We start from the raw sequence: 14,108 nt of genomic DNA, 5'->3' as shown, positions 1-14,108 counted from the left end.
GCTTTGCCTGTTTGGAAGTCTGGGCCATGGGGAAAATGACAGGATGTGTTTTATTTTCACTCAGTAATTCACAGAAGTACTATTCCCAAAGTGTTTCTTCTGTGTTTTTGCCTTCTACTTCATTTTATCCAGCAGTAATTTTAATTCAGACAAACCCATTCCCTTTTGTTGACTTAAATTTTTAATATGAGTATAGTTGTATTCCCTGAACCAGCTATAAACTGGTTTGATATTCCCATTTTATAGATGTAATAGTTTTCCATTAGTTAATACAGAGGAGTTACATTAGGGTGGAACTGGGCCTATGAAAGAAAAAAACATCCAAAATACATGTGTAGGGCTTTTTTTTAATAGTTTTTTTTTAAATAAGGAAAAACTCCCCTACAGTAGCTATATTAAATTAAAAAGAAAAGGGAAAAGGAGAAAAAAAAGAACCTGGAATTTGGGAGTTTACCTTCAGATATCAAACTGCCATACACGGAGTAACCAGAACGTTGTCTTTGGCATTTGTTCATTCCCCTCCCAGTGAGATGTAATTCATTAAGGCAGTTCCTTGTCAAGCATTAACTCAGAAAATGGGAGGAATCTGAGACAGAAAATAATTTGGTAACCCTAATGATGTAGTAGTCCAACTAGTGTGGCCAATGAATAAAGAATAGTAGCAAGGTGTTTTAGTACTTAGCTAAGATGCCAAGACACTGTCAGCCAGTAAATGATGTCATGCAATCAGAAGCAGGGTTTGGTCAATGCAAAGTGACAGTTTTGTCTTTTAATACTACTACGTACAATAACAAAACATCAGGAAGGACTATATTTAAAAACAGAGGAAATGTACTAGAAGAGCTTGTTGCATTGTTTATTCTTAGAGCTAGATCACAAGTGAGATGATGGCTGCACCAGTGCTGAGCTCTCTGAGGCTGCTTTCCCCCTTCTCAACATGAGATTAACCTCTGAAATGGTAGCAGGCTCTGGAGTAAATGGGACTGCGGTCAGGAGATCTTACAGTTTGCTTGTATTCCCATGATAGAGACATTACAAGAGTGTTCCGAGTCCAGCTGAAGCATAAGGCAAATATTAACCTCATCACTGAATATGCAGCAGATCAGGTTGATATAAAAGAAATGCTGTTCAGTCCAGAGCAAGAGGGGTGGGCCTGTCTGTCATGCTGGAGGAATTAGGAAGATGATCAAATGTTTTTCCTCTTCTGAGGCCAATGAGCCTGTTAGAGCTTGCCTTTGGCCAGAGAAAACACCATAGCTAAGCTGTGCTTCTCGGGGAATTGCAGAGGATGGAGGGAGGAAGTTGCCCAGCCCTGAACTCTCTGCTGGAGAGCTGGAGGTGATGGCTGGCCACAGTGTACTCTGGCTGCTCCCCTGCAGCCAGTGGCCTGGTGGTGATCTGGTCATACAATAAACAGATATAATTCATTGGCCAACCAAAAACAAAAACATGTATTTACATCGGTTCAGTGTGTTGGATAAGGTTGGTTGCAGTAAAATGAATGCCAGAGCCAGCTCTAAAGGGAACTCAACCCAGAGGTTCACAGGGTGAAACTCTTCCCTTTCATCAGTGTTTTTCAGCTCATGTCATGAAAACATACCCTAATCTGACTCTTTTTGTAGGTCATTATGTTTGGAGTGTTTCTGGTACTCAAGGCAGTGTAATTTTTTTTCTTTCTACAAGGCCATGTTAGAAGGTTACCTTCTGTGGTCAGGTTAACCACCAATTTTAATGAGCTCTGGTGACTTGCCCTGACTAAAAGTTCATTCCTCAAAATCTAATGTCTCTTAAATAACTTTTAATGCCTAAATACACTTAGCCAACAAAAAGTCATATAAAATTGAACTCCAGGTTTGTTTCCAGAGATTGCAAGGTCTTTCATCAATTTAGGTATTAATATAGGACCTAATATAGCAGGGCCATTCTCCATTTGTGAGGTTAAGACATCAGAAGGACTTAAGGAGTCATTTTTAGAGTGCCTTGAGTTAGTGAAGATATTCAGGGCTTCTAACTGTTATTTTAGGAAGACTTAGGGTGTGAATCCAAAGTGATAACGGGTTGATCCAAACTGGTCCTGCCTTAAAACTGCCCCACAGTTACAGCCTTTACGCTGTGACAGTGCTGGCACTGGGGTACAGGGAAGCCCTTCCTGTCTCGAGGTGCTAAAACAGGAGAAAATGAAGTAGATCAAAAATGTGGTCTCCAGACATTTCCTTTGCAAGGGATAAATGGGGAGTCCTGACGCGGGGAGTTGAGAAGCTGGTGTACCCTCTGATTTAAAGTGGCTTAAACTATTGTGGACCAGTACCTCAAGATTTCCATGTCAGCCATGTCTTTAATTGCTACTAAAATGCCAATTTCAAATAATAGCATAAGTAGCATGAGCAGAGCTGTAGTTAACTGTGTAATTTAAGTCCATGAAACTATTTACATTTTTAAAAGTATGCAGATGCTGGTATCTTATGCTAGATCAGGATCTTAATTATGCATAGTTTGAGATAATTGGGTTGCTTTATTTTCATATCTCAACCTGCTAATTCTAACTACTAAATTAGAATTCATCTGTTATCCCTGTACGTTTAGTTGAACTATTTCAATTTGTTCCTTAATTAGGCAAGTGTTGCGATTAATTCTGCTTCTCTGTTCTGGATTTTTGTGGCAGAGGTCTGAGTTCAACACATTCATATCACCAGGTAAACTCAGACAATTATGTCCTTGCCCTGTGCTGTGTGGGTTTTTTTGCAAGAGATATAAATGGATAAATGTTCTGGATAAATATTTTGAGGAACAAGTAGTCCCAAAGGGGCTTCATTTTGTTATAGTTTATTTTCAAGTTGCTATTTTAGCCTGTATTTTGTGGCTTTTGTTTCCCCTTTCTTGTCTTTTAGTAGCTCACACTTAAAAATTAATCAATAAAGTACCAAGCTTGACTTTTTTAACAGAAACAAAAAAATGTGGTAATGATCACATCTGCAGGTGAGTCCATGTTGAACAATCCAGCCTTTCTCCTAATCTCAGGTTTGCATGGGTGGAGTAATTATCTGCTTACAGGTGCACAAGTATAACTTAATTTCATTGTTTCCACAGATGAGCACCATGCCAGGACTGCCCACAAGGCCATGTTTCTACGACATTGACCTTGACCCCATCACAGAGCAAGTGAAAGGACTGTTTTGAGAGTGAGGTCCAAATTCAGGTCAGTCAACAGCCTTTATTTTCCTGTTCCAGCTTGAGGGAGGATGTTTGTCTCTAGCATGTATATAGAAAATGTTGTCAGGCCAAAGTTTCAGTAAGAACTTCACACACTTTGGGGGAATTTGGGGAAATATTTCATAACATGCACTTTATCACATATGTTTCTCATTTGCTGAATGGTGTCTGACACTTTGCTCATGTACACTAATGGTGCCTTTTGGATGTCATGGCACTGTCAGTTTGGCTTGGAAGTGGTGAAGAAACCATGTCATCTTACCTAAATAGATACAATCTTTGATACTACACTTGTGTGACAGTATGTGTCTGTAGTTACATAGATATCAGGGGAGATGTTCAGCTTCTTCATAGCTCTGCTTTGTTTTTGTAACTGCTGCCATCTCTCCCAAACAGTAATAAGCATTCCAGGAACACAGAGCTGTGTTTTTAGCCTGTTTTTCATGTTGGATTCTCTCCCTTTTCCTCGAAGGTTGCAGTTCCCCCACCACCTCCTCCCCTTCTCTAAGTACTTAATCTTCCTGGTGTCCTGCTTTAATTTTGTGTAGCACATGTTCCTCACTTAAAAATCCAAGATGTTATGAAAATATTTCATGCTACTCCACTTTAACCTTGTAACATAATAAGTGGACTAAGAGAGAATGTAACCCTGACTGAAACAAACCATGTGTGCCTCTGATGGGATTCTCTCCTTTCATCACTTAACTCTCTCCTTTCCCCCAACAAATTGGTCTGGCAAGAAAAACGGTTTCTTTTAGACTAAACAACAGTATTACTCTGAGCTAATAGGGCTGTGACGGGACCCCAGATCAGCCACTGCTTTGAGGTGGATGTGCCCAGGTGCTTCAGCCCTGCTCCAGCAAACCTCTACTGTGGTTTGAGAGAACCTGCTTTTGTTTCTGTTTTGATGGATGTTCCGAGGAGGGGAAGGGTTTGCGCAACCCAGCCAGACCAAGTTACGTGTTCACTTGCCCATAACTGAATGTCACAATATTTATGTCACATTTGGTGAGAGCAGATTCTGCCAGTTGTGTGTGCCAGTCAAGACAAGTTAAAAAGCAGTTAGCTTGAAAGTTAACCTGCGTGCTCAGGTAATTACTACCCTAACTGCTAACCATCGCTGACTATTCTGTTGCTGGGTAGTGTTATGCATATCATTTCTTGGCATATATCCCACTCTTGTAACCGATAGGCATTATATGTCTGGTGGCTTCATGCATAATTATGGATTCATCATGTGTCAGTCATGTAATTACTTCTGACTCATTTGAAATGACTGTAGACTTCTAATGTAAAATCTATATGCAGATTCACATAGCCTGGTTAATTGGGTGTTTACTGACTAGTTTTACACAAATCCATTCAAAACATGGATTGCTGATTTTTGAGGAACAGTAATTAAGCAGACGAAATACTCCATTCCAACTGTAAAGACTTTTCATCAAAAGTTGTGCATTAAATGAAAATATTAAATTTGTCTTTTAGTCAGTGATGGTATTTTGTCACATGTAAAAGAAAAAGTCACAAAAACATAATAGTAAGGTAGGAAATATCCCACTGTTAAAAAATTATTTTAATTCTGTTATGGATGTATTGTTGGCATCAGACAGATGAATGATTCTATAAGTTTAAGCCTTTTAAAGAAAGAACAGCTTGATCATACATATTTTTCATCAATATAGGCATATACTTACCTGTATTCCTACCTTTAACAATCTAAATAAATACTTGAGAGTATTGTACTACCCTGTGAGCTCCACAGAAAGTAGTCAAGTGTTTATTACTGCTAAAATTCATCTGCTTTATGTGCTAGATTTGTATATTTCTAATTTTGGATGAAGAAAGAAACAATATTCCCATGTAGTCTTTACTCCCAACTTTCTGTATAGAAGTTTAGTATTATTCTTTGTTTTCAAACATTCACCAAAGTAAACCAACACTGTAGCTGATACTACACTTTGAGGCCTTTGTGTCTTTGTTTCTATGATGGCAGATTGAGGGATTTTTTTTCCACTTAATTTGAATTCTTTTCTTAATGTTTTAGTGTACAATGTAATATTACTAGTAATATGATATTGTGCCAACTCATTATGACTGATTCAAGATAATGTAATTGAAAAATATTTAGAGATTTGTGGAAGAGCTGCAGATGTTTCATTATAAATATGCCTGTAGAGCTGAGAACAGTTGCTTTAGTGCAGAGTTTATATCCTCCTCTGCAATGCATATTGACATCAGACTTGTGAAAGAGATGCAGCCAAAAATTCCTGCTTTGGGATGCTGTGTAAGGCTCTGATTGAGCTGAAGCATTGGATGTCATTAGCCTCTCTGATTTTTTTCTACCGCTTCAGTGCATTAATGGAGCAGATGATAGTTCTCAACAAAAATTTGCAGAACACCAGTCATCAGAATATCCTCTAAAAAGGCATAGAAGCAAAAGTTTTATCATAGAAGTCAGCTCTGTTTTTCTCTGTTGACAAAGAGCCAATATATGGACACACAGTATTGCAGTCTCTCTGTAGGAACAGCATGTTCTATTAAAAAAGTGAAACATTAATGCCTAGGAAGGAACACAAAAGAATCTGGCTTGTTATTAATCATGGGACACTGTCCTATTTAAATTATACTGCTCAGCTCATACACAAAGGAAGTTGAAATTGTTTCCTTAGGAGTTGTCTGTGTGTACAGAGCAGCAGTCCCAAAAAGACTTACAAATCTGCCAATAGGAAGAAATATTACTTGCACAGTGAGGGGAATTCATGAACTTGACCCACTCTGCACAAGTCTGTTAAAGACCCTTGTGAGCTCTAACGATCCCTTAAATTTAATCAGTGGCAATAGGTGCCTGCTCTTACTGGGCCAGTTTGGCTTTGTGTATTTGGGTGGATGGGGTGGACTTGTTCTTGGCTGTTTTTTACTTAGTAAGGCTGCAACTGTCCACAGTGGCAGATTCTTGCACTCTTCTCCTCTTCAAAAGTGGTAGAGTATCAGAATTATTTTAATACACGTCATGTATATCTTGCCGCCCTCAGAGCTTTTCTGAATATGAAAGAAATCCCAGAGCTCTGCCAGTGTGCATCGTCATGGCCATAAAGAAGTCCATGAGAGTGTGAAACCAAACTATCAGATAGGGACAGAAAACATTTGAAGACCTTTCCTTTACATCCACAAAACTGATCCAATGAAACATAAAAATTACTTCTTTTCTTCTCATTTCACAGTATTGAGTTTCAGCAATTGCTATTGTAATGTACAGGCTGAAGTCCATATCATGCTGAAATTTGAGTACAGAGTTTTGTTTCTCACCTCACAGGATTACAGAGATAATAAATAGGAGGTGCGTGTGGCACAACTAACCCTTTTTGTTTATTATGGTTAAGCCAAAAATATCCAGTTTCACTGAATCACTGCTTTTAGGTTGTGATGCTTCTAATTCTTTTTTTCTTTAAAGAAAGAAAATATGTCTTGTTTCAGTGTATAAATTCTTTATCTTTCTCATTTCAGAAGCCCGAAAATTAAGAATGCAACTTTCCCATTTGCAAGTAGGAGACAAAAATGAATCTCAAATATTCCTGTTATGTGTCTCTGGAAGAATGTCAAGATAGACCAAAGAGCAAAAGTTTACTCTTACTCTTTCTTCAAACTAGTTTTTATGATGAAATAGAGTTGTAAGGTTAAAAAAAAAAAACAAACCTAAACAAAAAACAAAACAAAACAAAACAGAAAACCAAACCCCAGCAAGCTAAAGTTTTACTCACTGTCATGCAGAAAAGCTCTCTACTGGGGTTTACCCTTGTTTATGGATATAATGTCATTGAAAAAGAGCAGTTCGTCAACTCAGAGTTTTCATCTTTTCTCAGAGGAGTTTACAGAAGAATTTCCTTCATCTTGGCTATCTAAAAACTTGTGTAAACCTGATTATGCTGTGTGACCAAGCCTGTTTCTCTCTGAAAAGTGCACTTTTGCTCCTGGCATTCAGGAGCTGAAGCTACACACAGATTAACTGCACATTTTTGAGTTATCATCAAGTGTTGCTCTGGATGCATTTGGGCAACAGCCAAGCTTCGAGCAAGGAAGATATTAAACAGAGAAAGAACAGAGCATGTATTTTGTAAAAGGTTTTTAATACATAATTTGTTTCCTTGTTGGGCAAAGATCTTTTGAAACACTTAAGTCATAGCTGTCTTGTATCCATAGGTCTGTCTTTATCCAAAGCTTGTGTTACAGGCTGTCCAGCTGATTATGTGCTTGTTGTGGTGAAGCTGATTGTTCAGAGAGGGCACCTCTCCTTCTGAAGCGCCGTTTTGCTCCTGTTCATGACTAATGAAGCCTCCTGCTGTGCTGGCTCCCGACCTAGAGTTTTTCCCTGGCAATACACAACGCCCAGTAACAACAGAGGAATGTCCATCAAGCAGGGATGTGACAGGGCACAGCTTTGTTTTCTGGTTATTTTGCAGGTTTTAACCACTGTACTTGCAAAATCAGAGGGTGTTTCTATTTGACGGGGGTATTCAAACAAGTTGAATTGTGAACTGTGTGCTTAAATTTACCCCAGTAACTTACCTTCCTGGTTTTTCCTAAACCTGCAGCAAAGCAAGCCTTAGGCGCAGGATACTGCATTTAGCTTTCCAAGCTGCTGCTCCTCAGGAAACTCTCACTGAATGACTGTTGGTTCCTTCAATAACAAAAAATGCAACAGAACAATAGAGTGAATCGAGACAATAGGCCATTGTTTTTTTAGGTAAAAAGCGGTGAAATAATGATGAGAGAGTTTATTTTCCTGGTGACGTTTTCCATCCTGTCGCTTTGCTCTGCTTACGCACATCTGCACGTTATGGGCTTTTGCAGTGGAGTTTTGGTTCCCTTCTACAGAGCCACATTTGGAGACTTAATTATCTCAGGAACTCTGTAGTAATTGAGGGGTTTGTTTTGGTTTTTAAAATCATGCTTCGTTATTTATAAACTCAAGACTATAATTATGGACAGTAGAGCAAACTGGGGACAATTAATTATCTGTGCCTTCCCCGGAGTACCACGGAAATGTCTGTTGACTGCATTTCAGTGCTATTCATAGCATGGTCCTCCAGCACCACAGGGACTTCTGTGAAGATAAATTTAAATCTAAAAACTAGAGCAATTTGATATTTTATCCGTATTAGACGACAGACCTCATAATGGCCTAGACTGTACATGCTCTAATAACACTGAGACATGACAAACATGATAAGTAGAAAGTAAGATTGAGGTGTGGCTGTCACAGCTGCTGGAAAGAGAGATTTCTGATATTGTCTATTAAATTGTGCAACAAAATACAACCATGCTCTTCATACACATAGCAGCATTGTAAATTACTCTTGCACACACTGAACTATGTAGCTAAGAAATAGCCAAAGAGAAAGAAAAATAAACAAGAAAAATAAACAAGGTTTTCCCTCCATCTTGTCCAGAGAAATTCAGAAAACCATAATTGTGCCTTACTAGGGGTCACTGTGGTTCCCCTGCAGGTGCACTAGAATTGTTCCCATGCAGTGTGGCATACTAAATGTGGCACTAGTTGACTGCCTGTGAAGCTTCTGTATGGATGTGGATGTCTGAGCAATAAGTTTTGTAAGTCACATCAAACTGCTGCTTGATACCTTATGTAGTGTCATCTCCATATTACCCCTTCAGGACATGCACACTGGAACTGTTTATCTGACCCATCAGTCTCTCCCTAAAACACCATTCCAGCTCTTTTAGTTGAGTGTTGACAAACATCCGGTAATTTTTCTACTGTCATGTGCACAGGACTTGTTGTATTGTTTAGATAGCTTCAGTAATTCAAGCAAAGCTGAAATGGCCTACTTTTCTTTTATCATAGCTTTTCCCCCACCCAATGTAGTTAACTAGCTGCAAAATCTCTCAAGCTATTACATTTTTGGTCCTTAGTCATGATCCAAAGGGACTGAGCTATTGGCCACCAGCTAAGCTGCAGAAACTGCCACAGTATATTTCCTGGGGGCAACGTGATACTGAGGCTTCCATCCAGGAGAGTTTAAGAAAAAACTTTTCAAGATCAGTGTTATTGATAGGGTGTCGCCTGTTACATGGATGTGACTGGAGGTGTGGGACCCCTACCTTTGTATCTACTCTGAGCAGTGTTGTCGCATGGCAGGACCACAGCTTTATAACGCAGCTTGCAATGCTTATCCCTATTTGCTAAAGTGTCTTAAGCACCATGCAGTTGTTTATTATCAGAAGATCTGCTTTTTGTAGTGACTGAATACTTCATTATTGCTATTGCTGAACTACTTCTGTAATGACATTGAAATACTTCAGATTATATGCAACGGGTTTCTTCATTTGTATTCCAAAATTCAAAATCCCAGAATTTCAGTTGCCATGAAAATGAAGTCTATGTGTGTACTAATGTTTAGTTTGCACAAGTAGTGCCTGTCTGAAGTCTGAATTAATTAATAAAATATATCCATTGTTTAATATTGTTCTCTCTCTATGGTCTTTTCCATTTAAATAGTGACTTAGGTCTTTTTTTATTCTTCATAAGCCCCTTAGTCTTGTCATGTACATGTCTCCAGCTAAACACAGTTGTGCCAAGGAAGGAGAGGAGCTCTGGCACGGTGGTCGAATGCCAAATATGAGCATGGCATGGGACTCTTACCTGGCTTCCCAGAACCCAGGAAAGTGTTTGGTCCGTGGCTGTTGCCACAAAGGGACATGCACCGCAGGGTTGTCCACAGTATCTTCTCCATCAGTACAACCCTTTTGAAGTTGTTTTGTGCTTGGGGAAGGACACACTAGGTTAACATCCTGTCCTGGTCCCAGAATATCTTGCTGTTGCCTTTGGACCTTGATGTGAAAGGATGGATCAGACACAAGGGTCAGTTACACACTTTCCACTTCCCAGTTGGCAGCTGGATTTGTGTGAAGAGGTGTCAGGTACAAGAATATTTATCTGTGGGTTTCTCAGGGTGGGATTTAAACATAAGTGATGCAAATGCTTCAGGAACTATGGGTGTTAAATCAGTTCAGCCATAACACAACAGAAAGCATCCCAGAAGCAGGAATTCATAAAATGGGGAATGTGAGGGGAGAAATCAAGCATTGCAGGTGCGTAGTGGATAGTGCTCCGGTTTCCTAAATAGCTAAATGAAGTCTCAACCATATGACTTGGATTAGTACTGGGTTTGTAGCCTGCTTCTCATGGCTAGATTTCCATGAGCTTTTCAGCCTCTCTACAATGTTTCAGCCAGGACCTTGTGCATACTGAGCAGGTCTCAAGCACTAGGTTTTTGCTCTTCAGTGGTCCCTGGGTCTGCCCTGGCAGGCATATGCAAACACTCCCCCCACCACTGAATTATTGGGGTTGTGAGGGAGGGTAACGAGTTTTAACTTGTAGTTTTTCTTAGAATATTCTTTTGAGAAAATATTTCAGAGAAAAATTTTAAGGCCCAAGGTAGGACCCCCTGCTTGAGAGGGTTGGAATGGAAACACTGAAAGCCTTTTCAAGCATTCATCCTGAGAACAGGACTGCTGTGCTATACATGTTACCATACACTGTGGGTTTAGGACCAAAGTATTTATGTAAAGTAAGCTAAATTCAAATATTTTCACAAGTGTGGTCATAATAGTTCCTGCTCCATGCAGTTGAGTGTAATATATGACATATACACAAGCATGAGCAAAAATGTATTTGTGCTTGCAGGTTTTATGTAAAACCTTCAATATCTGCTTCCTCAGTAAACTTTTTAACTTAGACCTTTTGAGTAATGAGTGCTACATTCCAGCATCAGCTTGACTGGACAAGACCCTGACAAACCTTTTTAATTCAGCCCTGCACTGGGTGATCTCTAGGTCCCTTCCAAGGAAAATTGTGATGCTAGTAGGAGAAGTTAGCACTGAGGAAGCACAGAGCTGATACACACACACACACACGCACGCACGCACACACTACAGGAACCTGAAGTAGTTAACTTTGCAGAGCACTAATAAAAAAGAGGATGTATCAAATACAAGTCATGCCCACTTTTATGCAATACACTAAATCAAGGTTTAAGTTATGACATTTTAAAAGCTAAACTGTTTCCCAGTGGGCAATTTCCATCATGGTATTTCAACTCAATTACCATCAACATCTGGTCAAAGTTAGATTGCTAATGCCAAAGAAGACTCAGCTTTTCAGAACACAGCCTGTTAGTTGCCCATATAATGCAGCCCCTGCATGTTCTTATCACAGGCATGGTTTATATTTACTCTCCAGAAAAATATAATTATGGCTGTATTTGTACAAAACATGTATTATATACATGATATATATATGTGTGACGTATGTGTATATATATATATGTGTATATATATATATGAATTTTAGAATATTTCCTTCCATTTTCATTTTTTAGGAAAGGCTTAAGGGCAAAATTGAGAGTGGAGAATGTCTGACTTGTAGAGCAGACCAGCTCCTACACAGCTTTCAGTCAGACAAAGCCTCTGCAAGGAGACAACTTCCCCATATTTTCTGACCTGGTGCTTGGGTGCTACACATATTTCCACACAACTCCAGCTCATCTGGATCACTTTGGTGTCACCATTGCAGTCAGAAAAAGTTCTATTTGCAAACCTGTTTTTTTCTCAAGTGTTAGAGGTAACCTTTCCTGAGGAAGGTTTTTGAGGAGAGCAACAAAACCAACATCTTATAACTCAAATCTGTTCTTTATGACATTAGCCCAAAGTATCAATTTAATGAACCAAGCTCTTCATATCAGTGCCATATAATTGTTGATTTTTTAGCTATGTTTACAAAGTTCATTTCAACCACTGTCATTAAGTAACAGACATTAGTGCTTGGTAAAAGCTTGTTCATCCAGGATAAAACAGGTATCTAATTCTGCTTCTAGAACTACTGAAAGACAGACTTTACATCCCAGTTTGTTAGTAATAAAGTATGCAAGTTATTTAATTCTTAATAGTAAGTAGAAAATGAAAAATAATAAAAGGGGGGAAATTATGAAGATGGTAAATGAAGGAACAAAGCACAGGAGTCAAATTGGCTCTTTTGGGACAGAAACACCTGAAAGCAATTGTAAATCAAGATGAGTCTGAGAAGTAATTTCACTAAATCTCACTTTAAAAAACTCCTTTAAATTGAGCACTGTATATCTTAACTGCCAACAGTTTCACAGGCTATGTATAACACCAAAACTCTGTATAACACCAAAAAAAGTACATTTAACTGCAAATTGCTACTGAAAAGGGAAGTTTTAGTATTAATTTTGTTTTACAGGGAGACACTTAAACAGCACGATGTAATGAAATGTTACTCAGAAACAGTAGATGAAAGAGATGAGCACCAAGTGAAAGATGTCATCAACTTAAAAGAAGAATAAAACAGCCTCTGAAAGAACAATACACTCAGAAAGTTAAGGCTACAGGAGAAGACCCAGAGTCTATTCATAGACAGCAAAGCTGTTTGCCATCAATTCTTCTTCACGGTGTAGACTACCAGATCCCCGGGGATGGGAGGAAGATCTTAACTATGAGCTTGCACCTGGCATCACCTATAGCAACTGAGGGGATCAGAAAGGTGGCAACAATTGCCATGGAGCCCCAAGAGGGAAGAAGGCAGCAGGCTCAGATCCCTGTATTTATTGAGTCCTCCTCACATGTGCCTCCTCTGCGGTGGGTCACTGCTACCGATAACCTCACCTTCTGCTAAATTTGGGCATCTCTATCCCACAACTACATTTACTCAGCAACAAACAAACCACACATCATCTTGGATGCAGAAATGGAGGAGTTATACCCAGTATGATTTAAATGTGTCTGGGAGCTGTACAGACAACCCGCAATTATTAAACCAAGAGTTTCATGAGCTGTTTAAAAGACATATAGTCTGTTTTTCTAACCCTTCACAAAAGACCAACAGCATCATCATTCTACACCGTGGTGGGGGAAGAAGTAATTGTGTGCAAAAAAAATACATTAAAACACTACTTTCCTGCTGGTATTCCAATTTTGTCCCTTTAAGCTTCAACAACAACAAAAACACCCCCCCCCCCCCCAAAAAAAAAAAAACTCCCCCCAAAAGCACACCCCAAACCCTCAGTCTTTTCCAGTGAGAGGATCCCATCAAATATCTGTGTTTATCTGCAATGGATTCTTACCCCAAACATCTCTAATGCTCAGGTTTTTCCACTGTTTGAAAATGAGTGGTAAGAACAAACTGACAGCAAAACACACCATTTAATCCTGGACAAGGAATGATGAAGTGAACATAGAGAACCATATCCAAACATTTGTAGATGCAAGCCTGGATGCACAGAAGCAATTAGACTTGCATACTTGAAAAAAAATGTTTAGGGAGGACCTTTTCCGTTCATAACTCCTGTGAAATGATACCCAGCTGCAGGGGGGAGACAGATGCTGGGAAGAGCCATACCTTACTTAGTACAACTGAAATGGAAATGATCCAAGTAACCATTTACTCATCTGCATAAACTTGAATCTTAAATTTAGCAGCATTTTACCTTTTGACCTTGAATTTCACATTGCCTTAACCAGCTCAACATTGAGCCTGAACAGCTCCAGAAATGTTTACAGCCATTTGCTGCAGCAGAACTGAAGAAAACCTCTCCTGGATCTTGGAACCAAGGTCTGGAGACTGTTCAGACACAATCAGCACTGGAACCAGTTTGACTCACTGCAGACATCTGCTTCCATGACCCAGGGCTGGCTAGAGAACTCCAATCCTGCCCTACAAACAGGGCAAATCCTGGTCCTCACAGCCCACCACCAGGTGAAGACACAGGTGTGGAAAGATGTACATAACAGATTTTTAAAAAAAATCAAACCAAACTTCTCCCACGATTTCTAAACTTAAATGTTGGACTCAAGAATTCAAACAC

General features: G+C 39.3%; 1 protein-coding gene across 1 annotated transcript in view; it reads left to right on the top strand.

Moving 5' to 3' along the window:
- The window catches only part of MTHFD1L (methylenetetrahydrofolate dehydrogenase (NADP+ dependent) 1 like), a 162,225-nt gene extending 152,538 nt beyond the window's left edge, over positions 1-9,687 (top strand). Inside the window, exons 27-28 of the mRNA XM_071549323.1 lie at positions 3,088-3,196; positions 6,715-9,687. Of these exons, the coding sequence (XP_071405424.1) occupies positions 3,088-3,177 (90 nt within the window). The 3' untranslated portion in view covers positions 3,178-3,196; positions 6,715-9,687. The remainder of the gene's footprint in view (positions 1-3,087; positions 3,197-6,714) is intronic.
- The last annotated feature ends 4,421 nt before the right edge of the window (positions 9,688-14,108 follow it).

Source organism: Pithys albifrons, chromosome 2 (assembly GCF_047495875.1).
Source record: "Pithys albifrons albifrons isolate INPA30051 chromosome 2, PitAlb_v1, whole genome shotgun sequence".
Taxonomy (NCBI): Eukaryota; Metazoa; Chordata; class Aves; order Passeriformes; family Thamnophilidae; genus Pithys; species Pithys albifrons.
This window is presented reverse-complemented; position numbering and strand designations above follow the sequence as displayed.